Source organism: Homarus americanus, unplaced genomic scaffold (genome assembly GCF_018991925.1).
Source record: "Homarus americanus isolate GMGI-L3 unplaced genomic scaffold, GMGI_Hamer_2.0 scaffold31037, whole genome shotgun sequence".
Taxonomy (NCBI): domain Eukaryota; kingdom Metazoa; phylum Arthropoda; class Malacostraca; order Decapoda; family Nephropidae; genus Homarus; species Homarus americanus.
In genome coordinates, this window is record NW_024722227.1 from 26,455,648 (window position 1) to 26,483,555 (window position 27,908).

The 27,908-nt window shown below is 37.5% G+C and overlaps 1 protein-coding gene across 1 annotated transcript; it reads left to right on the forward strand.

The window, feature by feature from the left end:
• On the forward strand, positions 1 to 27,907 carry LOC121862449 (major facilitator superfamily domain-containing protein 6-B-like). Its single transcript, XM_042360748.1, has 12 exons — positions 1 to 219; positions 615 to 905; positions 4,626 to 4,793; positions 5,040 to 5,267; positions 6,405 to 6,554; positions 10,017 to 10,172; positions 10,904 to 11,017; positions 11,261 to 11,357; positions 14,108 to 14,269; positions 14,494 to 14,772; positions 20,666 to 20,898; positions 26,441 to 27,907. The coding sequence occupies exons 1-12, from the start codon at positions 58 to 60 to the stop codon at positions 26,687 to 26,689; spliced, it is 2,289 nt and encodes a 762-aa protein (XP_042216682.1). The 5' UTR covers positions 1 to 57; the 3' UTR covers positions 26,690 to 27,907.
• The last annotated feature ends 1 nt before the right edge of the window (position 27,908 follows it).

Consider the following 27,908-nt stretch of genomic DNA (forward strand, 5'->3'; position numbering starts at 1 on the left):
GAAGGTGTAATAGTTAAGCTGGGAAGGGGAGCTAATCTTCATGTAAGCCAATGCCTCATGTGTTTACATGGCAGGTTTAAGAAGGGCAAGATGATGTTGCTGTGCTCAGTAGGGTCATGGATCCTCTTCACCCTGGCCATCGGCTTCATCCAACCTCCGGCCACTGCCTGTGTGGAGTTCAACAATACTCACCATATACTCAAGACCCCCTACACCACGGTGAGTTCCAGCCACTGCTCCTCTTCCTCGAGTGTTACTCAAGTCTGTTCCTGTTCCTCTACTGTTACTGTAGTGTTTTTGTTCCTCTAGTGATACTTAAATGTGGTTCTGTTCCTCTACTGTTACTTAAGTGGGTTTTTGTTCCTCTAGTGTTACTTAAATGTGGTTCTGTTTCTCTACTGTTACTTGAGTGGGCTATTGTTCCTCTGGTGTTATTTAAGTGTGCTTGTTCCTTTAGTTACTTTGAGTGTGCTCCTGTTTTTTTTTAGTGTTACTTGAGTGAGCTCCTGTTCCTTGAGTGTGTTCCTGTTCCTCTACTGTTACCTGAGTGCAAACTGTCCACTATATGACATAGCTATTCAGGAATTTCAGGATCTGATTTCTTTGTACTCCAGATTGTCAACAAGAGGAGCGTGGACCAGAGTGACTACTATGATGCTGATGATAATGTGGAGGACTTTGATGTCCAGGTTATAACCATTGACAACCCAGAATTCCATCACCAGTACCACAAGAGATCCCTGAAGCAGGTGTCCCCAGAGGAGCTGGATGATGCATTCTTCAGCCAGATGGAAGACTGGCCAAGCAGCTTGACCAACAACAGCCCTCACTGGAGGAGGAAGAGGGACACACCCTTACCCCCTGACCATGTCATCGGCAAATCACCCAATGTTGTTCATTATACCGTAAGTTAATCTTTTATGGGCAAATTTTACTTTAACTGAACCTTTTTGATATGAAGATTTTATACTATCCACACTAAAGAGGGCATATAGGGGTACCCTTGTATTGTATATCTGTTCGTCCTGAAAAGAAATAATTAAAATATTAAGTGTTATAGTGTCAACTGGATTAAGTTTAAACTTTGAAGGTGATCTATACATTATGCAGAGATATGCATATTGTCTCAGTGTTATTGTTTGATGAGAAAACAAGAAGTCATTACAAGGATGTGTTATCATCTAGACAGTGTTGTTTATCAAATTCAAGTCTATGCCAAAGGTCATTTAGCCTACAGACTCTCACATTATCAGGGTTTTATTACTTTTACCTTTATCCTCTTTGCCACTGATCGGCTCGAAAGCAGCTCGAGCAGTTGGTTACGTCTCTTGTTACACACTGCTGGCAAGCACTGGCTCCTGAATGTACCTGAACCTGCTCCAGTGTTGGTCAAGTCTGGCCTTGAAACAGCTCACACTTGGTGCCGTCACAACACACACTGGCAGATTGTTTCAAGAGTTCACAACTCTCACTTCGAAAAAATTTGCCCTCACAGTTTTCTGGACTTGTGGCTTCTAAAACCTCCTCCTGTGACCCCTTGTAGGGGCGGGCATACGCTAGCTCCAGATATGGACACTCGACTGAGTACAGTAAAGCCTCCGATAACAACGATTCAACTAACGAAGATTAATTTCTAAGACCCTGGTTAATTTAAGACCCAATTCAATTTACGCCATTATTGTCTTCGTATTTAAGACAAAATTTAAAAAAAATATATTACATTTTCGTATAAATAATAACTAAATCCCGACATTATAAAAAAAAACACGCATTGCACATGTAGGCTGCCGGGCTTGTTAGTGGTGATACCTGTATCACTAGTACATATAAACAGTCACAGCTGACGGGCCCTTTGTTTTCACACTTCTGAACAGGAAAAGGAATAAACTTTCTCAGGTTTCTTACAGCATTTTTGCATCGCTATTCAACATGAGCAAGTGATTGTAGTGCTGCTTCTTTAAAAGCTAATAGAAAGTGTATAAGCTTAGCCGAGAAACTAAATACAGTATGTTAAAACGATATGAAAAAGGTGAGAGGTGAATATTATATGAAGCCAACAATGAACACTATTTTCTGAAGTGGATCCATTAACAGAACAAAGCATTAAAATTTAAATAAATGCAAATGACCTCTACATAAAGATGTATAATGAGAAAAGAAAGCAGCTGTGCAAGGTTCTTTCGACAGCCTTATTATTTGAAGGCTTAAACCATCAACTTCAGCTACACCATCAAATTCAGCATCATAAGCAGCTTCAACAACAACTTCAGGTTCAGTAACGGTTTCAGCAACAGCTTTATGGAAAGCTTCAGCTTCAGCCAGAGTTGAATCTGATGACTTCGTCATCTGAGTAAAAACTCCCAAAATATTCATTGGCTATCCTTATGTTTTAGACTTTACCACCATTGGTGAGAAGAATTTTTGTTTTACCTTCGTAAATATTATTTAAAATGTATATGAACAGTGAATAAGTTTTGCTTTCATATGATGTCTGTCCAAAAAGAAGAAAAACTTTTTAAAAAACAAATTTATTGCTTTACTTACAACTTAATCAGACTTATCTCCTTCAAAGTACTCCCCTCCACTGTTGATACACCGCTCCCAACATTTTTTCCAGTTCTGGAATGCGTTTTGAGGGATGGTGCGCAGGTCTTGTAGCGAATTTTCGTCTATCGTCTGAAAACGGCGATCTTTCAGGGTGGATTTTAACTTTGGGAACAAAAAAAAGTTCGCAGGGGCCAAATCCGGAGAGTAGGGCGGCTGGGGGACGATAGTCGTCTCATGTTTCACCAAAAAGTCACGGATAAGGAGCGATGCGTGAGCAAGTGCATTATCATGGTGCAGCATCCAGGTCTTGTTTGTCCACTCCTCAGGCCTCTTCCTTCGCACTGCCTCCCTCAAACGCTTCAGGACCTCCAAGTAAAACTCTTTATTGACTGTCTGACCACGTGGAACAAACTCATGATGAACGACGCCCTTCCAGTTGCATTCTGGATTGAACAAAAAAAACTTTCATCTTTATTCAAGACATTTTCAGAAAATTCTCTTGATTTTCAACCTCGGAAAATTTGTTCACATATCCTGAATTTTTTTAAATACCAGCTTTGGGAATGATATTCCGAGCTAATTTCAATTTCAGCTATCGGAGATTTCCGGGTTTGAGGGATTCCGGCTAACGGAGATATTGCTGTACTTGAGTACATTGAACTTTGGATACTTTTACTTCTACTCGAGTAACATTTTGTCAATGTAACAATACTTTTACTTAAGTAACAAAGTTGGTACTTTTTACAAATCTGAATATATGTTTGGGCTTTCTTAGTCCTAAAACCTAAATTATAGCTCTTTTTAAGGTGTTTGGCCTAATAACATTTAGTTTGACCTCTGCAGTATACGTATTTATTTTCATTTATTTATTTTAATACTAAGTATTTTGTTTAGTTGTTTGTAATGATAAGGTGATGGTGAGGTGTACTGTGCTGATGAAGGTGAGGAGTTGATAATGGTTAGGTGGCGATAGTAATAATATAAACTACATAATGTATTTACTCCTTCAAGAAAATGTGTGCCGCATCATTTGAGAATAGTTACTACAATCCTTGAGAACAGTCAGAGTTACTACAATCCTTGAGAACAGTCAGAGTTACTACAATCCTTGAGAACAGTCAGAGTTACTACAATCCTCACACCTAACAAATATATTCACCATGACAACTCCATGATTATGATGTGTTTGGGTTAAAAGGTCAACAGTCAAAGTATTAATTTGTAAGAGGATGCACCTGGTTCGTACCAACATTAATGAGGTATACCATATGTTCCAACATGATGAAGAAACTGCATTAATAGAGACCAAATGCAAAAAGGACCTGGGTGTGCATGTTGACAATGAAATGAAGTTCTTTGGCCATTTTGAGAAGGTGAATCGAGCAACTAAGCTAGGTTTTACAAGAAGTTCGTTCAGATATCTAGACGGTGTGTCCTTTGTAATGATCTTCAGGAGTGGGGTCCCCGAGATATGCTAGGGACTGTCAGGTGATTGAAAGTGTCCAAAGGAGGGCCACCAGACTGGTGCCTGCACTACTGCACCTCAGCTACCCTGAGAGATTAGAGCGTTTGCAACTGCCTAGCTTATACTACGGACGAGCAAGGGGTGACCTAATTGAGGTGTATAATCATCTCAAAGGGCACTACTCAGTCGAGTGTCAATATCTGGAGCTGGCAGACCGCCTGCCCCACAAGGGGTCACAGCTCAAGGTTGAAGAGGCCACAAGTCCAGAAAACTGTGAGGGGTTAACTTTTCGGAGTGACAGTAGTGAACTCTTGGAACAATCTGCCAGAGAGTGTTGTGATGGCACCGAATGTGAGCTGTTCCTGGTCCAGACTTGACCAACACTGGAGCAGGTTTAGATACATTCAGAAGCCAGTACATGCCCAGTACTTGCCAACAGTGCATAACAGAGACGTGACCGACCACTCAAGAGGTGACGAGCCAATCAGTGGTGAAGAGGATAAAAGTAAAATAAAAGATACAGACTGATGTGAGTTGGCACCTTGTTTGAATACAATCAAGTTTTATAGGTTTTATTTTTAACTGTCCTTAACCTTAAACTTGTTCCTTGTAGGTCAACTTTAAGGACTTCAAGGGTGCAGAAGAAGACTGGCTGTCCCCACCCTTCTCCAGCATTGTGTATCGGTCATTAGATGTACAGAAGGTGTTCTTCCTGCTGCTGTTGGTGGTTATCCTTGGGGAGTTCTTCAGCTGCCCAGCCATCACCCTGGCTGACTCTGCGGTGAGGATGGGTGGGGGGCAGTGAGCCTGTGATGAAACCAATACAAATGGGTACTTCCTGACAGATGATAGTAAGAATTTCTATTACGTGATCAAATGCATGTAATGGAGACCCAGTGTTTGAATCTTGGAAGGTTTTAGAAATTTTGCTGCTAATTGATCATAAGCATTTTATGTAAAGTATATTGTCTGCTTGTTGTTAGTGAGTGTGGTAATGTAATATCAAAATACTGTACATCTCTTATAGGTGTTGACTTACCTGGCTGATGAGGCAGATCACTACGGTCGGCAGCGAATGTTTGGCTCCTTGGGTTGGGGTCTGTCCATGTTTTTTGTGGGCATCGCACTGGATCATTCTACAGCCTTCCCAGGACACCCCTGTCGCCCACATGAGAAGGAGAGAAATTACACCATTTGCTTTGCAGTCTTCAGTGTTCTCATGGGCTGTGCTCTCATTACAGCTTCACAGTTCAAGGTATTCTGGTCCTGTATTCTTTATCTGTTCTTTTATCTTTTGTAGCAACTGAAATGTAGTTCATGAAGTTTAAGAATTACCGTATTAGACCTTAATCTTTACCCATGCTAATACTTTGGTTTATCAGGTCCAACTTCTCCCCCATCATCTGTTAAACAGACGTTAATTCCATAGGCTAAACAAGTTGCATCTGCTTCTCTTGTAATGGACAAATTAATATGCAATTTTTTTTTTTTTTTAGTGCTGTTGATTGAAATGCAATTCAATAGTTGAGATGATCAGCAACCAAGGAATGTGAGGATGGTTGTACATGTGACACGCACAGAGCTTACAATATGGGTAAAGTCATGCATAATAATAATGTATTTATATACTGTACTCAAATTTCATGTGTTCAAAGATAATTAATAAAGGTTCTCAGTTTTATTAGTACGTGTACAGCATGCCCTAATAATTCACAGTCCTCTATTATTTGCGGATGACACCCTGGTTGTACCCAGGAATGTCTAAAGAGTAATTTTAAAGTTGCTGGCATTTTTGTGTCTGGGACAGGGAGCCATTCATTTTAGAGACAGAATTTCTTTTACCTGTATTGTAAATATATATGTGTGTGTGTGTTTGTGTAGACACATGCACACACATAATATACAATACAGGTAAAATAAATAATTGTCCTAAGGGCAAACACATAAAGGGAATATACATTTCTTTGCACACAAGTAGAAATGTAACCCCCCCCCCCCCTGGGGGCCAGCAAATGTTATTTGCGGATTTGGCTATTCATGGCTATTTTGGGAACCTAACCCCCGCGAATTTTAAGGGCATGCTGTACCTGTGCTGTACTTTTCTGAAAATATGTTTTATTTCAGGATTTTATTATATTCTAGAAGTTCTCAAAAAGCTTGTTATTATCCAGTGGCAAAGGGGGCACCAGATGGGTAGCCATTCCCCCATAAAGTTACATAGAATTTCTTTTCTAATCACAATAATTTTATAATATATACAGTGTATATGTATGTATATATATATATATATATATATATATATATATATATATATATATATATATATATATATATATATATATATATATATATATATATATATATATATATATATATATATATATATTAACAGTTCGACTACTCGGAACCGATTACAAGCACTACTCCAGAAGTAAAAGAACCTGTGGATAATGGGCCACGTCCCTGGAATGAGCCCAAAATTCCATTGCAAGAGCAGAAATCCCAACGACAAAAAATTGATGAAGCCATTGGCACAATCAAGGTTAGTTACCTCCAGCTCTTGTGTTAGTAGTCAGATCATATCCCCCTTCAACCTTCATGTTATTGTGGGCAGTACATATTCCTTCTACCACTTGTGTCAATGTGGCCAAGCTTATTTACCTCCCCTCCAAAACTTGTCTTTTGGGCATAATTGTACTGCGCACATCATGGTCATCTCTAGCCTTTCCTCCTTTACCTCCAACTGAGTACTGTACATTAGTCAGGTTGTTTCATTATGGGTGGGCGAGTTATTCCTTTTTTTCTTATTCAAGGTTAATACCTGCACTCTGGGTGTTCAGTGGATTTCTTAAATAAGAGTAGCCCTGAGGATCTTTCTCAACAAAATCATAGGTAGAGTTGATTAGGTACTGTCTTTACCTCTCATTAGTACAGTATTGGGTTAATATTTAGAAATTGCCAACACCTAATATTGAGTCTTTCATTTAGGGAGACAGAGAAAAAACTGAAAATAATTTCTTCTATAATGTTTGCATTGGAAATTTATAATTTTTTACTATTTTAACAGATAAAATTACCAACAATATTAGTTGTTCAAAGTGGGCAAGGGTTGAAGTACAGTAATATCTCCGTTAGCAGAAATCCCGCAAGCCCGGAACTCTCCAATAGCCAGAATTTAAATTTACCCAGAAATTTTTTCAGAAAATTCACTAAATTCCGGGTTTGGGAATAAATTCCGAGATTGAAAATCAGGACCATTTTCTGAAAAAAGAAGAAAAAAAGAAGGAATATATGTCCAAATTTTTATTTCTGGGTCTGGGAGCAAATATAGATTATGAAATAATGCTCAATTACTGGAAAGTCTGAGAAAATGTCGAGAAAATCTCTCCAAACCTTTCTGCTCAGGGCTTGGGGACAAGGGTTCCGGCATTATGAAAGATTGCCTCATGTTTAGCCAGTGGTGAAGACGATAAAAGAAATAAGAATTTATGCTCATATACTTTTGGATTCTGTAGTTAGAAATGGTCTTTTGTATTTCAGAAACCTTTTGTATCATATTGCTATTAATTTTGATCATAGTTTTGAAAGGATTATGAAAGTCTTGAGGACAGTTATACCTCCTCATTCGAATACAGACTTGTAAGAACTTTCTTTAAGGTTAAGTGGCTGGCATGTTTCATAGTTACATGACTCATTGGTTTGGTCTGAACTGTTATCTGCCAGGTCTTTGATCCATGAACAACCTTGAATCACATTCAGAATGGATAAGAGGCAAATTTTATGTCCACCAGGCTTTATCGTATCTTGGGTGGCCTAAGGCCCTGCACTTGTGTAAAGGAGCCCGGCCTTTGTGAGTGAGACAGTGGAAAGTCTTACTTCCTTATTTTTACTTCTTTTGCCAATACTAGGACAGGACACATGGGCAAAGAAGTAGGGAGCTCCATCTCCTCTCTATATGAAGATGCTATCCAAACGTCTTGAGAGTTTCCTAGTTGATGTGGATATCAACTTTGGATCCTCAATAGGGGACACTTGTACTGTACATGACTCTATGGAGAGATGTATGTTCTCAGACATACTGTGAGGAGATGTGTGCTTATGTTCTGTAAACATATGAGTTGATTGTTTTCCTGGTACTGTAAGTGGTTTTGAGATTCTATCAGTCTCTTGTAGCTTGAATTTCGGGCTCCTATCCTGTGCACTTAGTTATACTGTACTTCTTTGTACATTTATAGCTGTGTCATATTTGACCAAATGTCACTTACAGTATATTGATGGAATTTACTTTCTTTCTGAGAGTGAAGGAGATGGTTAACAGTTCCTTTGAACCTCCATTTAATAAACTGTTAGTATTTCTGCTTAATTAAGCACCTATGAGATAATCTTGGCTGTTCCAAGTCTGCACCATTGGAGGATGTTCTAGGGTTGGTCCCCCATCGTGATTCAACATTGTTTATATACGGTACTGTAGTGTTCACTGGATTTCTCTGACTAAATGTTGGAGAATTGGGAGAGAAGTGATCTCATCCCCTTGTCCTTATTTTTACAGGTTCCATGTACAGTACAGGTGTTGGAGATGAGCATGGAGCTTCCTGGATTTCAGGGTAAGGAATATTGAGTTAATTCAGCCCGATTGCATTCTGTGGTCACATGGCCTCGGGCATTGTGTCTTTCTTATCCTTTCTGATGAGTGTGTGTCTTGAGTTCATCATCCAGAGAGTGGCCTGGGTATGTGCTACCTATGTTTCCCAATACCTGGTCTGCATGACCATGTGGAGTACAGTATATGGTTTACTCCTTTTATTCTGCTTTTTTCTTGGCTGAATTTCTTCCCATCGGGTATAAGTTGCTCTAAGACTAGGGAGCTTTTGGGCTGCCTTCCTCTTGTTTCTAACTACTGATAGCTTTGGGATGCTTGAGTTCAGGTCGCTCAGTCAGGCATCATCTATAAATGATGGACTCATCCAAAAATCCCATTTCATAGTTCAACCAGGATGAGTTGACTCAGATTTCCTCCCCTTCTACTGTGGATGCTCCGGAAGTGAGCTGGAGCTGAGGGTCAACCTGCAAAATGACACTTTCTAGCAGAGTCATAAGAGTTTCACTTAGTACATATACTGTATTAGCGTAACTGTGAAGATTTTCGGCCTGCAGCCAAGTGGTAACCTCTACTTCTCTTTAATTAAGAAATAGGGATGTGAAAGGTAAGTATCAGTAATCTAATTTTCAAAATAGTTCTAGTCAACAGTACTGTATTGGGTTGTGGGAACCATGGATTTTCAAATGTCTGGCTGTACTGAACTATACTGTACTTGAATTTGCAGACTTGCCATAAAATGTGATTTTAAAATGAATCTTGTGTTTTTAAAGTAGCAAAAGCCTCCTTTCAATCCCAGTCACAATGCTTTGTCATTTTTTATCAAGCCACCAATAGTCCATGCAAGGTCAATTTAGTCACCCTTTATCATCATTGAACACCTTCATTCCTTGCAATTCTTGTCTTAGGAACTCTTTGTTCTCTAAGTCTTTCTGTCCTCAAATAACTTGCAACTCTCTAAATCTTGGGGACATTATCAACCTCTTATAGTCAGTGAATGTTGTGACAGCACCAACAGTGACCTTCTTTAAGACTTGACTTGACCAACACTGTCATATGTTCAGGTACAGGCAAGAGCCTATACTCATGCCCAGTACTTGCCAACAGTGTGTAACAGAGCAATAATCAACTGCCTGATTGGCTAATGACCTGACCAGTTTCATAGAGGATAAAGTAAAGATCGTCATCCTTCATTCTACATATCTATATGGTACTAAGGAACCCAAGCCTGAATATAGATCACTCTTGTCAGTTATGTTGCTCTTCAGAGAACATGTTGCCTTCCTTCGTCCACCACATAGTTGAGACAAAAAATTTACACCACCCACGGCTTTACTTGAAATAACACATACACACCTGATCAGTGCAGTGGATCCATCAATTAATAAAAAAATTTTTCCTTATCAGACCAAGATCTTTGCTCAGACTATGAAGGAGATGCCAGAATGGTTTGTAGTTCTGAGGGAGTTTAAGAATCTTCGGTGTGGTGCCTTCCTCTTTGTGGCCTGGTGGATGGGCTTTGGCATTGGTCTTATATTTGCTTTCCTCTTCTGGCATTTGCAGGTAAAACTAATTATAAGTATTTGCTATTACTGCATATAGTGTTTCATAAAAGCATTATGATTTGATAAATTGTACAAATAGTGTACCAGACAAGAGTAGTTTGTACAGTCAGCCAAAGATCCAGTGACCCACCCTGTGTCTCGTACTGGCACTTTTACCTGGCAATACTTGGTAGAGTAAGGCTGTATGTAAAGGTGATTGTGATAGGTGGATCTATTTTTGGCTCCATTACTGTCAGGATAAATATTAAATAATCCAAAGGTAGAATTTTTATAATAATAAACTATGAATTCTTATTTAAGATGATGAGCAGTTTCTAAATGTTCTTATATTTGGTTAAATAATGAAGAAAATTTGATCTAAAATCTTGTGGCAGTCCTCGTTCCTCGTGGTAGTTGAGTTGCCAGTTCATTATTATAATTTCTACATTATTTAACCAAATATACTTTTGGAAACTTCTCATCATCTTAAATAAGAATTTATAGTTTATTATTATAAAAATTCTACCTTTGGATTGTTTAATATTTATCCTGACAGTAATGGAGCCAAAAATAGATCCACCAATCACAATCACCTTTACATACAGCCTTACTCTACCAAGTATTGCCAGGTAAAATTTCCAGTAAGAGACTCAGGGTGGGTCACTGGATCTTTGGCTGACTGTACAAACTAGTACAGTATATGACCTGATACAACTTATTAAAAACTTAGTTGATGGCCTCTCCCACCAGGATTATGGAGGTACCCCTACAGTGTTTGGCATTGCTAGCATCATGAATCACATTTCAGAGATCTTTGCTTACTTCTTCAGCTTCCGACTCATCGCACAGATTGGACATGTTAAGGTAAAAGTGACCTTACCTTTACAATATTGGAAAAATTTATGAATAACATTCCCTTACTTATTTCCTTGCCTTTCTTTTACTCTCTTTTCTGTGTGATATGTCTCACTCACTGGTTCTAGAATATAATTACTGAATGAAAGCAACTGTAAAGATTCTCAAAAAATGTGTCTCATATTACAATGCAAATATGAATTATAGCCTCAAACCAAAATTTGTTGCTAATATTCTTGTGTTTCACTTCAGGTGCTTTGCATAGGGTTGTTGGGCAATGTTCTCCGTTTCCTTTACATTTCCTGGATGAAGAACCCCTGGTGGGTCCTGCCATTTGAGTTTATTCAAGGTCAGTGTTTACAGGTCCATTGTTAGTACATAATGAACCATTGGGTTGTGAGGTCTAGATTTATCTCATAAAATATGATTATGGAATACATGTAGAAGAATTGTTTTTGTGTGTGACAGTATGAGCCATCTTAATACGAATGATTGTTATTCCATCTTAGTAGGCAGTGAATTTATGTGAAATACAGTGGCCCCTCGGTTAACGAACTTTCTGTTAACGAATTAGCTCCAATAAGGATCTTCAATTTGGTTAACGAACAAAACTTCGATTAACAAAATCCTTACGACAAACATGTTTTGTTGTGCTCATCAGCTGATCGGCTAGTCCGCCAATACAGTAATCGGTTCTATGTTTACATTCGTTTCCAGTGGAGTAAATATCAAGAAAGTTGTGCTCTTTAATATTTTTGCATTTTTTATATTAAAATTATTATTAATTGTAAAATTTAGTTAATACAGTATATTGATAATATATGCAGTACAGAGAACTATTTGTTTTGTGCGCCCATCAGCCGCTTGACTCGCCTGCCAAAGTGTCAGTTAACTTTGTTTACAGTGGAGGAAACATCGTGTTTGTCGCTCTCTTGAATACAGAGTATGTTTACGTTTTTACATTAAAATTATTGTTCATTCTGAAATTTAGTTAACGTATTGATAATATATAGCGCAGTGCAGTGTTGATTTAAAGAAAATGATCTGTAATTACATCTAGTGAATTTAAAATTTTATTGGTGAAATTACTGCATCAAGCATGGGTCCAAAGAAAGGCGATTTCTCCTCCATCCCCACTTCCTTCTCTTCTCCCTTCTCCTCCTCCACTCCCACTTCTAATTCCCATCATCATCATCAACCAGCAACATTCTATATACACACCTCAAAGTAAGTGTACTTTACTACATTTTGTTTATACTTTGTATGTACTTTTCTGTGAGCTGGAACCAATTACCCAATATCCCATTGAAATACAGGTTGTACCTCTCTAGTACGGCAACCTCGGGACCTGGCCGGTGCCGGACCATGGAAATTCACCCTTTTCCTGGATAGATAGTGACTTGTGCTTATGCTTGGAAGCACGAGCACCACTTTCTCTGCATCATGGTCTCTTTGAAGACATATTGAAGGGTTAAATTTCGTATAGTAGCTTCTCAAATTTCGCAAGTTTTTAATTCTTAACGTATTTTATTGGAATACACAAAAAATAAATAAATACAATTTTTGACGGAGGAAACTTGAATTTCGACGGGTTTGAACGGCCCGCCAACGTGCAGACGACGTGCATAATCGTGTAAACAGTCATTTCTCTTATGTACAAAAGATTCATTATTGTTTATTACTGAATTTTTTTTTTCTTGAATTAATGTTTATGTTTGCAAAAAGCAATACAATTCATTAATAATTCGTAGAATATTAAAACACGAGGAAATGACACAGCATTGTTTTCGTTGATTACAAAACCAGTGACTGACTGGTTCTACATATAAAACTGAAGAAAATAAGACCTTGGTTGTAGCTGTAGTAAAACTAATATGGTTGTTTTAAGTAATGTTATTTAATGTTAATAAATGGAACAATAGAAGTAGCTAACGATAATGGTAAAGAAAAAGAGAGATCGCATATGTAAGTGCGCACACGTGAAAACATATCGTCATTACTTTACATAAGAATATGAAAGCAACACTTATTTACTGTTCATATATATTTTAATTAATGTTTCTGAATTTGTTTTTACTGAATTAATGTTTGTGTGTGCAAAATTAACAATACAATTTATTAATAATACGTGGAATATTAGAGGAGACGAGACGGCTGCCGGCATTGCTTATGTTAAAGCTTACAAAACCAGTGACTGATTGGTTCTACATATAAAACTGAAGAAAATAAGACCCCGATTTTAGCTTTAGTAAAATTAATGTAAAAAAATGAATATGGTTGTTTGAAGTACCTGTAATGTTATTTAATGTTAATAAATGGAACAATATAAGTAGCGAACCATTAATGGTAAAAAAAAAAGTGAGACTGCGCGTATGTAAGTGCGCACATGTGAAAACATATCGTCATTACTCTACATAAGAATATGAAAGTAACACTTATTTACTGCTCATATATATTGAAGGGTTAAATGTTGTACTCTGTATAGACAAGCAGAGAGAGAGCAGCCGAACTGCCGGATGTAAACAAAGCTTAATTTCCCGCGGCTTTGTTTTTTTTTTTTTAAGGGGATTAGCCCACCTGGGCATAGGTCACTGACCCACATTGGGGCCTGTGGGGCAAAAATTTAATACTCCTGTAATAATAATAATTCAGATAAGTAAAAAAAAAAAAAGGCTGCCTATCTACCTATTGGACAAACTAAAATTGTTCCGGACCACAGAATGCCGGACTAGAGAAGTACAACCTGTAATAGGTTCGGTTAACGAACGACTCTGTGGAACGAATTGTGTTTGTTAACCGAGGGACCACTGTATTGTGAATCTGTGTTGAGACAAAGGATTCACTTCCTTCTGTGCATGTTAGATGAGAATGTTAGGTTGTGTAGGCAGAATAATTTTGCTCTTTCCTGTCTTGCACAACTCCCCCCATACTGGTTTCGTTCTTTCATGTTTTGTGCTTCTCAGTCCACCTTCCACACAAGTGGCTCAGGATTAAAGAAAAAAAAATTATCTTTGTATTATTTCCTCATTTCAGTACAGTACCATAATACCCCACAAACAGTATGATTGAGGTTGAGTCAGAATTTATATTGTGTTGCAGGAATAACCCATGCTGCTGTGTGGGCTGCGTGCTGTTCTTATATTGCCCACAACACCCCTCCACACCTCCGCTGCTCCTCACAGGGAGTTCTCCAGGGTATCCATCATGGCTTTGGCAGAGGCTGTGGAGCCATTGTTGGTGGAATATTTGTAAATTTTTTCGGTGAGTCATTGCTATACACTATCTCTGTGATGTGATTTGAAACTGGGAAGTTCATTTTGCTTTTGTTCAAACTTCCTGATATTATGTTAAATGTAAAATTGTTATTTACAGTGATTCATCATCTACTTTCAACACATGATAATGTTATCATCCACTACATAGATTGGATATTTTGAACACTTTACTGATGCTTCTGTTGCTTTTCTTATATATTTTTTGTACAGGGACTTCTGTTGTGTTCCGAGCATATGGTGTGGTGTCTCTCATCATTCTTGCTGCATTCATATTCATCAACTTCTACCGAAGAGATGTTGGGTTCCAACCTGATCTACCACCTGAGGAGGACCCTCGTGAGATGGCTGAAGAAGGGACAGCTCTTGCACCACATGGAGTTCCGGCTAATCCTATGCCAAGGGCATTAAGTTCACAAAAACTGAATGAAGGTGCAGGTGATGCAGGATATGGCACTTATAATGCAACAAATGGAATGCTTGACATACCAGGTAACCAAAACAGATTTAAGTGTGATAATGTTCCAGATATTTCAGAGTTTTATTTTCAGAAAGATATTAAAAATTAAATTAGTCAAATAAATAGACCACAATGGAGGCACCAAAAATACCTTTCTCAAAGTCTTTCTTACAGTTTTGCCATGTTGTTTATTTTTCACTGCCTGTCATTGTCTGGCCAATATCACAACACCCTAACCACTTTATGCAATATTCAGTACAAATATTATTTTGAGTTGATGTTGCCCTGTGCCCATGGTGGAAGCTATAGGAAGTGTAGTACAGCACAGTAGTTGTTAGTTCTCTGTGAGAGGGACAACACTTCCAGTTAATGCAAAATATATACCTCGGTAACAATTTAGTCAATATGTTCCAAACGTATTGCTCAGTGTTTTGAGGACTATTTATGGACTTTGAAAGTCATGTACATTAACACTCTGGATTGGGAATGCCAACATATACGTGCTCATTTAAGGATACCGCGTCATTTATCTTTTTAAGAATATGTACAAAAGATTCATTATTGTTTATTACTAAATATGCATTTGATTGAATTAATCTTTATACAGGTTGCTCCTCTACTTAAGAACGTTCAACTTACAATCTTTCAGAGATACAAACATCATCACTGAGGGGGTTACCTGCAAGAACAGGTGTTTAATGTGGATGAGACTGGTTTATTTTGAAGAAAATTCCAGATAGAAATAACATTACGAAAGAGGAGAAGAGTGAGCCAAGTTTTAAGACTGCATTAAAGGGCATAGCTGTACTAAATATCCATAATCTGTTCATTTTTTTTACAATATGTTTGGTATCTACAAGAGTAAAATTGGACTTACAAACAAGCCTCAGGAACGTAATTCGTTCGTAAGTAGAGGAGCACCTGTATATGCAAAATGAACAATATAATTCATTAATATTACGTAGAATATTAAAACACACAAGAGGATAAGAGACGGCATTGTTGTCAGTGTTTACACCCATAATGTCAGTTATCCACCTGAAACGGAAGAAAATAAGACCCTGGTTGTTGCTGTAGTAAAATTAATGTAAAAAATATGTGTTTTAATTAATGTTATTTAATGTACAGTAGAAGTACAGGTTGTACCTCTCTAGTCCGGCATTCTGTGGTCCGGAAACTCCCGTGGTCCGGAACGATTTTAGTTTGTCCAATAGGTAGATAGGCAGTTTTTTTTTTTTTAACTTATCTGAAATATTATTATTATTACAGGAGTATTAAATTTTTGCCCCACAGGCCCCAATGTGGGTCAGTGACCTATGCCCGGGTGGGCTAATCCCCTTACAAAAAAAACCCGCGGGTAATTAAGGTTTGTTTACATCCGGCAGTTCGGCTGCTCTCTCTCTCTGCTTGTCTATACAGAGTACAACATTTAACCCTTCAATATATATGAGCAGTAAATAAGTGTTGCTTTCATATTCTTATGTAGAGTAATGACGATATGTTTTCACATGTGCGCACTTACATACGCGCAGTCTCACTTTTTTTTTACCATTAATGGTTAGCTACTTATATTGTTCCATTTATTAACATTAAATAACATTACAGGTACTTCAAACAACCATATTATTTTTTTTACATTAATTTTACTACAGCTAAAATCAGGGTCTTATTTTCTTCAGTTTTATATGTAGAACCAATCAGTCACTGGTTTTGTAAGCTTTAACATAAACAATGCCGGCAGCCGTCTCGTCTCCTCTAATATTCCACGTATTATTAATAAATTGTATTGTTAATTTTGCACACACAAACATTAATTCAATAAAAACAAATTCAGAAACATTAATTAAAATATATATGAACAGTAAATAAGTGTTGCTTTCATATTCTTATGTAAAGTAATGACGATATGTTTTCACGTGCGCGCACTTACATATGCGATCTCTCTTTTTTCTTTACCATTATCGTTAGCTACTTCTATTGTTCCATTTATTAACATTAAGTAACATTACTTAAAACAACCATATCAATTTTACTACAGCTACAACCAAGGTCTTATTTTCTTCAGTTTTATATGTAGAACCAGTCAGTCACTGGTTTTGTAATCAACGAAAACAATGCTGTGTCATTTCCTCGTGTGTTTTAATATTCTACATATTATTAATGAATTGTATTGCTCATTTTGCACACATAAACATTAATTCAATAAAAAAGACATTCGGTTAATAACAATAATGAATCTTTTGTACATAAGAGAAATGACGCTGTTTACACTATTATGCATGTCGTCTGCACGTTGGCGGGCCGTTCAAACCCTTCGAAATTCAAGTTTCCGCCGTCAAAATTTTTATTTATTTATTTTTTTGTGTGTTCCAATAAAATACGTTAAGAATTAAAAACTCGCGAAATTTGAGAAGCTATTATACGACATTTAACCCTTCAATATGTCTTCAAAGAGACCATGATGCAGACAAAGTGGTGCTAGTGCTTCCAAGCATAAGCACAAGTCACTATCTATCCAGGAAAAGGGTGAATTTCCATGGTCCGGCACCGGTTAGGTCCCGAGGTTACCGGACTAGAGAGGTACAACCTGTAACCACTGATGGTGGAACGCCAATGTATACGTGCGCACTCAAGGAAACACAGTCATTTATCTTATTAAGAATATGTACAAAAGATTCATTATTGTTTATTACTGAATATGTATTTGATTGAATTAATTTTTATATATGTGGAATGAACAAAGCAATTAATTAATATTACGTAGAATATTAAAACACACACGAGGAGACAAGTCGGCATTGTTTTCGTGAGTGATGATGGTTCTACATAAGAAACTGAAGACACTATGACCCTGGTTGTAACTGTAGCGAACTTAATTTAAAAAAAATATATTAATACCTGTATGTATGCTTTAAGTAATGTTATTTAATGTTAATAATGGAACACTAGAAGTAGGTAAACACTAATGGTAAAGAAATAAAGCGATACGATTGGGAACGCCAATGTATGAACAGTAAGTGCGTTCATGTGAAAAAATGTCGTCATTTCTCTACATTTGAATATGAAAGCAGCACTTATTTACTGTACTACATATATGTTTTAAATAATATTTACTCACCAATGGTGGTAAAGTCCAAAACATAAGGACAGCCAATGAATACTGTATTGTGTGAGTTTTTACTCAGATGACGAAGTCTTCAGGTTCAACTCTGGCTGAAGCTGTAGCTTTCCATAAAGCTGTTGCTGAAACTGTTACTGAACCTGAAGTTGATGTAGAAGCTGCTTATGATGCTGAAGTTGATGGTTAGGCCTTCGAATAATAAAGCTGTCTAAAGAACCTTGCACAGCTGCTTTCTTTTCTCATTATACATCTTTATGTAGAGGTCATTTGCATATATGTAAATTTTAATCTTTTGTTCTGTTAATGGATCCACTTCAGAAAATATGTTCATTGCTTGCTCCATATAATATCCACAGACCTCTCACCTTTTTCATTTTGTTTTAACACATCTAGTTTCTCGGTTAAGCTTATACACTTTTTATTAAATTTTGAACCAGCACTACCATCACTTGCTCTCTTGCTCATGTTGAATAGGGATGCAAAAATGCTGTAAGAAAAGAGAAAGTTTTTCTCCTGTTCCTGTTCAGATGTGTGAAAACAAAGGACCTGTCAATCTCCGACTGTTGTTTACTGGCTATGCGCATTACCACTCATTAGCCAGGCAGCTTCTTTGTGCAAGGCACTCTTCATGTTTTTTATAGTCATTTTTTATTTATTTTTTATAATACATATCAGGATTCAGTTATTATTTATATGAAAATTTAATTGAATTTTATTTTATTATATTTTGGTCGTAAATGCAAATGAAATAAGGACGTAAATTAAATTGGATCCTAAATTAACTAGGGTCTTAAATATGAAAAGTTGTTGGTCGAACCGTTGTTATCGGAGGCTTTACTGTACCTGTATGTTGTCTTGCATAGAGTCGACACGAAAAACAGAATGCAGCATTTCTTTTCAGAGTATTCTAGCTAATCAAAGGTTTCAAACCACTTGTATTGAAAGACCCTCTTTCTCAACCCAAAACGGATTTTGGGATACTGAGATAGCTTAACTTGTTTTGGGCCTGTTTCTGGGTCTCCTAAGTCATCCTTCTCCCTACTGGCTGATGCTGTGCTGGGTGCTCCTTTGACGTGTTGTCTTCATCCATTCTCCCTTCTTGCTCATCTATAAAGTCAGAGGTGCATGATGTCATGTTACTGACATGAGTGGGGTTACATTCATGAAACATTCAAGTCCATTAAGCCGTCAACAATGTAATAGTAGTATAAGTCCCAAACTGAATTTGTGCTGCACAGTTGACCCTTATTCTAACATGCTCGTGCTTTTCCCACTCTTTTCAAAAGTAGTCTACAACCCTCAAACTCAGGCTGCCTCTCTCAAAGATCCTCAACTGAACAAGCCAAATAGCAGGGACAGTTGAGCCAACACTACCACATCTGTATACCAAAAGAAATGCCATTCTCATCACTCAGAAACCCTCTAACCCTCTTAATTATGTGTTCCATCTGATTCCAGTTAGGGTTGAGTATCCATTCAGCCATGTGTGTGTGTGTGTGTGTGTGTGTGTGTGTGTGTGTGTGTGTGTGTGTGTGTGTGTGTGTGTGTGTGTGTGTGTGTGTGTGTGTGTGTGTGTGTGTGTGTCACCATTATTATCTCCATTAGCTGGAATCCCTCAAACCCGGAAATCTTCGATAGCCATAATTTAAATTTGCTCGGAAAATCATTCCCAAAGTTGGAATTTAAAAAATAACGCTTTAGGAAAAAAAATGTTGAGGTTGAAAATCAAGAGAATTTCCTGAAAATGTCTTGAATAAAGATAAAAGTTAGGGTTTTTTTGGGGTGGGTACCTGACCTGACTCAATGTCAGGAGGTAGGGTGGGGATTAGTGGTCTCACATTACTGACGTGATGGAATGTCAGGTCACCCCTTTCTGGGTGGGATTAGTGTGACCTGAAGATGTCTTCAATAAACACGAAACCTAAAGAGTTTTTAGGGAAATTGTGATAAGTAAAAGTATAAATGAGCAAAGTTGTATCCCTTCAACATTACATAACATTTTAAAATATGGAGTTAGAAAGCAGAAAGGTGTGGGTGATTAGAGAGATGGAGTGGTAACATGCACCAGTGTTGCCAAGCGATAAGCTCCTCAACAGCTGATCTTTTAATTCACCTCCATGCAGTCACACAACAAAACCCTCACTGGATGTTTGTTGTCTTGATTCCCATATCTGTGTGAAAATGACTTATTACATACAAAGACATGTGGTAGGTGGGTCATTTAACACCCTATATACAGTACATTATCAGTATTTTTATGTATCTTTCTCTCCTTATGTGAATTACTACCATTTTTGGCTTTCTTTCAAGATCAAATCTTAACCTTCTAAGATTTTTTTATGACTTTAATCACTTGTCAGCTTACTAGCCGTTCCAGCAGTTGGTCTATCCAGTGTAAGTACAGGAGGAACTCAGACTGGAAAACCTGTCATGTTTGGTAGAGTCACACTGTATAACACCCTTCTTCGAACCCTTGACATATTGGTAAGATATGTGTGTGTTACTGCTGTAGGTTTGATATTTGAATGTGTTGACTGTATTGACATAATCTCATACAGTACACATGTTTAATACTTGTAGGCATGCTTAAAATGTAAATTTTTGGGGGGCCAAATTTACATTAACCCTTGACCTTGCACTAAAGTTCATTTTATAACATTTCCTATATCTTGTCATAAATTGTTTAAGAATAACATACTTTAATTTCAAATGTTTTGAATAACATGAGATAATGATTATGATATAAAAAATAAAAATATTTGCAGAACAGAACTCCAAATACCTTTTTTAATTGTTTGACTCAGGTGGAGGAGGAGGTGCTACAAATCCCTTCACCCAGAGTGGAGGTGCTGGTGGGGATGGTGGTGGTAGAGGTGGCGGATATAACTACTCCACTCAGCCTGTTCCACCAGTATTCTCAGAGACTAACCCATTCAGAAACTACTTTGCAGCATCCAGTCCTTTCCCAAATAAAGACTCACCTGTCACATCACCAGACCTCAGCCCTGATTATGAGTCTATCAAACACAGATTCCAGGTAAGCTTATAGTGTTAGAGATAGAGACTTTAGAGATCAGTTTATTAGCAGTGCTGTAGTATTATAGGTAGTGCAGTATATTAGGAGTGATGAGCCATAACACACAAACTGGATTTTTTTATTTGTGGGATTGAAAGCCATTGGTACCCAATCATTACTGTTTTTGTCAATTAAGAGAAAATTTTCAAGGGAACAATCTCAAAGAACTACAGAGACATTGGCTCGGTATTATTGTTAAAAGTATCGCAGAGAGCTTAAGTAGACCAAGTTGTCATTGACCATTATGTTTGTGCTCCTTGGTGATTTCAATGCCAGAGTTGGCAGAGATGCTAACATTTGGCAGGGAACCATATGGAGAAATGGACTACAAGGCAAGTGTAATCCCAATGGCCTCCTCCTCAGCAAGTGTGCTGCACACAACCTCCCAGGGGGAGGAGGTCCAAAATATTTCAGAAGTGCATCTGAAACAACAAACACTAAGGCTGTGCGACCATTATAACAAAGCAGTTGACAATTGACAGTTAAACCAAGCAATAATAGCCTATGCCATGACATTATAATAAAAATGACAGTTCAGCCCAGTAATAATAAGTCACTGCCTATACCAAGAATCCAAGATCCATTACCTGTAAAATGACAAACTCGGCAATAAAATAAAACCCAGTAATATTAGCCTATGCCAGGGCACATAGCCTGTAATGTAATAACAAACAATCACAGATAATTTTCCATGAATATAGCTGCCCAACTAACAGTAAATGATTATTAATACACACATCTCGTGCATACCTCTGTCTTTGGCTCGCTTTTTCTCCCTCTTTTCTTCTCCTCTCCCCTGTGTACCAGAGAGCTTAGGTCTTTTTGATACACTTGACAGGAGTGCCAATTGTATTTTTTTTTTTATTCAGGCTTATATCCTAAAGCAGAAACACAAACAAAATTAAGCAGGTGCCTTGGAGGTGAGCTCTTTCTACCACCTACCTATTTTTGCCATCCATATTACATTAGCCCACAATTATTTTTCTGTATATCACCATTCAATCCCTTCCCTGATGGTTAAATTTTGTATCTATTACAGTCAAGAAAGTTGATGTTATCCACTAAGCTCTAAATTAGCACCAAAAGAAAATACATTACACTGATCAGTGAAGCACACGAGGGCGAGGTCTCGACCAACATTTTTCTATAGATTCTGGCTCAATTTATATATACTGTACAGTACGCCCGGGTAATTCATGAATTTTTATTTTGCGGTCCTCTGTTATTACATGACACCCTGGATGTACCCAAGAATGTCTGCGGGTAGTTTTAAAGTTACCGGCATTTTCGCGGCCAGTACAGGAAGGGTGCCAGTTTCGTGGCGTCCCGCAAGGTGTGTCTCTTGTCCCGGGAGGCTGGCTCACTTGGCCCGCCTCAGTCTGGGATAAACATTTGTCCGTTTTGCGTGTGTGCTTCTCCACTCTCTTAACAACTGTGCTTCTCGTGTTTGTTATGGCTCCCAAACGCCCTCAACCACCTGCATCCAGCCGTGGGAAGGCACCCAAACAAGTGATGAGAGAAAAGGTCATGTATTGTATTTTTCCCATACTGACGCCTGACTATGCCTGGCATCTCCCATACGTACTGTATGCCTGGCATCTCCCATCGTGCCGTACACCTGGCATCTCCCAAATGTACTGTATGCCTGGCATCTCCCATACGTACTGTATGCCTGGCAAGGGGAGTGAGTGACTGCTAGTTAGTCATCGTCTGCAGTTTTAACTCTCCTCGCTCCTTGCCAAATTTCACTGGATTTACTGTTATTAATAGTGTTTACTGATAGAATAGTAGTTAACAATGATTAATCATGTCATTGAAGCTATGTTAGCTCATCATTGTAAACACCGGGCTACTGGGTCAGGCTTTGAGCTGTTATGGTATTTTCAACTTGTATTTTTGGGTAGATATTGTGGGGTTTCGTGATTTAGTCTCGCACTCAGGATGGGTTGGAGAAGGGAAACTCAGCTATGGCTGTTTTCTTATATAAATATATTATATACAAAACAGTTTGGTGCTGGGAAGTTGCTGCGTGGTAGAGGAGTTGCTGTGCAGGAGCTTCTTAAGAGGAGGTGTTGCATGTTGTAGGGCTGTAGCTAGAATGAATCTCAACGGCGAGGCAAGGAGCCTATATACACGTCCAGCGGACGTAGAACCGTTAGTAAGCGTCGCAGGTGGTGACCCCCTCCCCCCTTGTCTAGACGGCGAGGGCATCAGAGAAACCCACTGGTTGGCTGAACCCCGCTACTGTATGCTTAGCTAGGCTTGTCAGTTGTAGGGGAAAGTATCCACTACAATATCAATAACCTTCTTCGTTTATTTTTACTCATTTACATGCACATACCATCCTACATACATATTGTAAAAAAGTATACAATATTACACCACAATCACCAACATCCTTCATGTTGGGTTGGCAAGATGGCTATGAAAGAAATTTTGTAAGTTTGATCTACGTATCAACCCAGCTGGCTCTGGCGCCTTATGGCAACTCAACCAACTAAATTAATAACAAAGCACAGAGTTGACGAGGGGTAGACCATATATTTTCTACAGTACATTTGTTGTCGTGTTTCTTATTACGGTATTTTTGAGAGAATTTCCCCATTATCATTTATTTGTATGCATTGTAATAATAATAATAATAATAAGTAATGGTTTATTGAAAGAGCATGGCAGTCAGAAGTCTTAAAATATACAGTTATATAATTGGGGAATGGGTTACTTGATTGACAAATAACATAAGTGATACAAATATGATATATAATAACTAAGTGGGGAGAAGGTTATACTACAGGGCATTTCAACATAGTGACAGTGCAAAAAGGTAAGATTGACTGAGAGTGAATACACTGGTTGATTACAAGTTGATGATAATTTTTATAATGGTTGGGACTGGGCTGTTTTTTTGTGTGTTTGTGTCTACACACACACACACACATATATACAGTACAGGTAAAAAATAAATAATTGTCCTAAGGGCAAACACATAAAGGGAATAAACATTTCTTTGTACCCAAGTAAAAATGTAACCCCCCCCCATATTTTGGATACACTGTACCAGATATGGGGGGGTGCATGTGATCATGCATTAAGTTATTATTTTATTATTAATCTAATACAGTATATACACACTATAATACAGTACAGTACATTTATAATACTACACATAATATGATGCATATAAATACTGTACAGTACAGTAGTATATACACTGCACCCTCACTAATTCAATAATGTATTTACAATTTGATATTTTGGGATAGGGTAATTCAGTATTTTTTGACCAGACAGAATTCACGAGAAGTTTTTGTGATGTGGGAAAATGTCAAATTAGTACCAATACAGTAGTTCACAAATTTTCAAACACTGCACATTTTCCAGTTCTTTAATCGGTCAAAAGTGAAGAAAAAAATCACTAATGCACAAAACAAGATTTAAAAACACTGGGGTTTGTACTTATACATAGCACATGGAAACTTCTGCTTAAGACATTGTTTTGTTATTATCACACTAGGCTTCCCAGTACAGTGGTCCCTCGGTTAATGAAAACAATTCGTCCCACAGAGACGTTCGTTAACCGAATCCATTATTTCAATGGGATATTGGGTAATTGGTTCCAGCTCACAGAAAAGTACATACAAAGTATAAACAAAATGTAGTAAAGTACACTTACTTTGAGGTGTGTATATAGAATGTTGCTGGTTGATGATGATGATGGGAAGTAGAAGTGGGGGTGGAGGAGGAGAAGGGAGAAGAGAAGGAAGTGGGGATGGAGGAGAAATCACCTTTCTTTGGACCCATGCTTGATGCAGTACAGTACAGGTAATTTCACCAATAAAATTTAAAGTTCACTAGCTGTAATTAAAGATTATTTTATTTAAATCAACACTGCACTGCGCTATATGTTATCAATATGTTAACTAAATATCAGAATGACCAATAATTTTAATGTAAAAATTAAACATACTCTGTATTCAAGAGAGCGACAAACACGATGTTTCCTTCACTGTAAACAAAGTTAAATTGACGCTTTGGCGAGTGAGTCAAGCGGCATGAGCGCACAAAAAAACTTGTTCCCTGTACTGCATATACAGTGGTCCTCGTTAACGAACTCAATCCGTTCCAGCAGTTCGTTAACGAGCTCAACATTTCAATGGGTTTTTGGGTAATTGGTTCCAGCTCACCGAAATTGCCTAAATTCAACAAAAATGGTAGAAAAGTTCACTTAGTTTGAGGTTGTTGTGTAAGGCTCCTGGATGATGTGATGATGATGATGGGAATTAGAATGGGGGTGGAGAGAAAGGGAAGAAGGCATTGGGGTGGAAGGAAGTCACCCCATGGCACCATTCACCCAAATTTTAGTTCTCTTGGTGTATTTCAAGATTATTTTCTTTAAATCAACACTGCACTGCATTATATATTGTCAATATGTAAAATATATTTCAAAATGACCAATAATTTGGGAAACAGGCGTTTAGTTGAAGAGAGTCTCAAGCAAGATGTTACCTCCAGTGAAAACATAGAGACTAATGCCTGTTTGCTGTGTTAAGAGGCTGGATGCAGCGCATTAAACTAGTCACTTTACCTGATTATGTTCAATAATTGTTAAAATGACTTAAAAATTGAATATTAAACTTTTAAAATTATTGAATAGTATAAACTTCTTGATATTTACTAAAATGGTAAGAATTTAAGCCCTAGAACCGATTAATGTATTGGCGGACTGATACTAAAGCTGGTTGCCCGGCCAGTGCAAGCGAAAACATGTTGAGGTCGGTTCGTAAGAAATTCGTTAACCGAATTTTTGTTCGTTAACCGAATTGAAGATTCTTATGGAAGGCAGTTCGTTAACCGAAATTTCGTTAACCGAGGTGTTCGTTAACTGAGGGATCACTGTATTATCAATATGTTAACTAAATTTTAAATTGAATAATAATTTTAATATAAAAAAATGCAAAAATATTAAAGAGCACAACCTTCTTGATATTTATTCCACTGGAAACAAATGTAAACATTGAACCGATTACTGTATTGGCAGACTAGCCCATCAGCTGATGCTCACAACAAAACGTGTTTGTGTGGATTTCGTTCATCAAAATTTTGTTCGTTAACTGAATTGAAGATCCTTATGGAAGCTAATTTGTTAGCCGAAATTTTGTTAATCGAACCGTTCATTAACCGAGGGACCACTGTACTGTATCATACATCAAAACTAACTTCCTGTAAAACTCTCAAATGTTTTCAAATTGTGAGGCGAGTTGTGCCAAAAATCCTGAATTGTGAGGTAATTTTGATATGTTGGGATAAATTTATATTTTGGGTTAATTTGATTACTGTAACCCAGAACCATGACAATATTGAATCATTGAGGGTTAAATGAATATATCATTACCTATAGAACACTCATTATTTGTGGACATCTTTAATGTATTTGCGTTGAAATTTAATAGACATTATTGATTATCCTAAATACAATAGTTCTTATTGGTGTATGTAATTACAGGCCTACAATGATCTTCTAAGTGGAAGAACTGAGTTAAAGGATCTCTCTAAGGCTCTGAAGTCTCCTCGACACAGTCAAGACCTGCAGCCACCCCAAGCCTCCCTGTTACACTGGACCACACACCACAGCCAGAGAACAATGCTCATGATTATAATTGGTAGATCAGATAATTGGCACACCATAGCTGATGTAAACACATGGTTTGAAATTGAGATTCTGAATATCAAAATTATTTTAATCTGTGGCTAAAACTACAGTTAACAGTTGGATATCCTTTACACTCTCCCATGTTCATACATCCATATGTTATAAAAAATTGCAGCTAGGGTACTGTAATACTTTTCAGTATTGTTAATATGCACACTGACATCAATAGCAACTTAAAATATATATAGTTTACGTTGATAGTATCCATACCTGTTATGAATAAGCTTTGCTTGCATAAAGTTCTGAGTGTTATATACAATATTTAAACTATGTTTTTTATTTATTTTATTTATTTATTTCAGAATACAGAAACATGAATGACATTTTTTATTTTCTTGTACAGTACAGGAATGAGGAGGTAATTGGTAATGTCCAACATGTTTAACTGTTTTTATTGTTTGGGTAAGTTTTGTTCTGACACAGATAAACAATTTCTCACCACGAAGCACACAAAACTTGTGGAAGTTGATCCTGTAATCACATCATCCCAATGTGTACTTTCTCTAGTTGTTCATCCAGTGTCTTTGCAACAGCAGTTATAAGATGAAATAACGACTATGAATTGTATATTATTTGCATAGCTTTGTTTTGTATAGTCCAGAGTTGCCATGTGTACAGCTTTACCACAAAAAATTGCCATCCAAAAACTACTTTGGATTGTACTATATACTTAAATAACTTTTGTCTGCTCTTTGGATGGTTTTAGAACATGTGCTATATCCATCATGTACAAACCTCAGTACTGTACTATATCTAAATAACAAACTTCAAAATCTATGGACTATATGACCAACTAACTGCTTCAAGGACTCTCATACTGTGCTTTTCTGTGGTTGGTTTATTTGTCTAAATCTCAAAGAAGACCTCCCTACCTCTCCCTCATAATGGTCTGAAAAGACCAAATTTTCTTTAATCTGTAAGAGTGCAGCAGGTTATGGCAGTATATAAGAATACAGGTGTATTTTATAGTACATTGTAAGAAGTAAATGATGAGGGAATCTGTTGTAACATAATACAGCACATGTATTCCTCAGGATATGAACATTCATGATACAAGTTTCCCAAATTGACACCCTTATTTCAAGGAAAAAAGTTGCTCCTCTGATACAAATTTTGAGTGTGGGTAAAAATTCAAATTTTGCTCGCCAGGTGTCAGCTGGCACTGCCATCTTCGGAGAGATGCACAGAGACATATTCTCATGCACTGATCATACCTCCTCCTCATCTCCCACAAGCCCGCGTCCTTCCATTCATTACACTT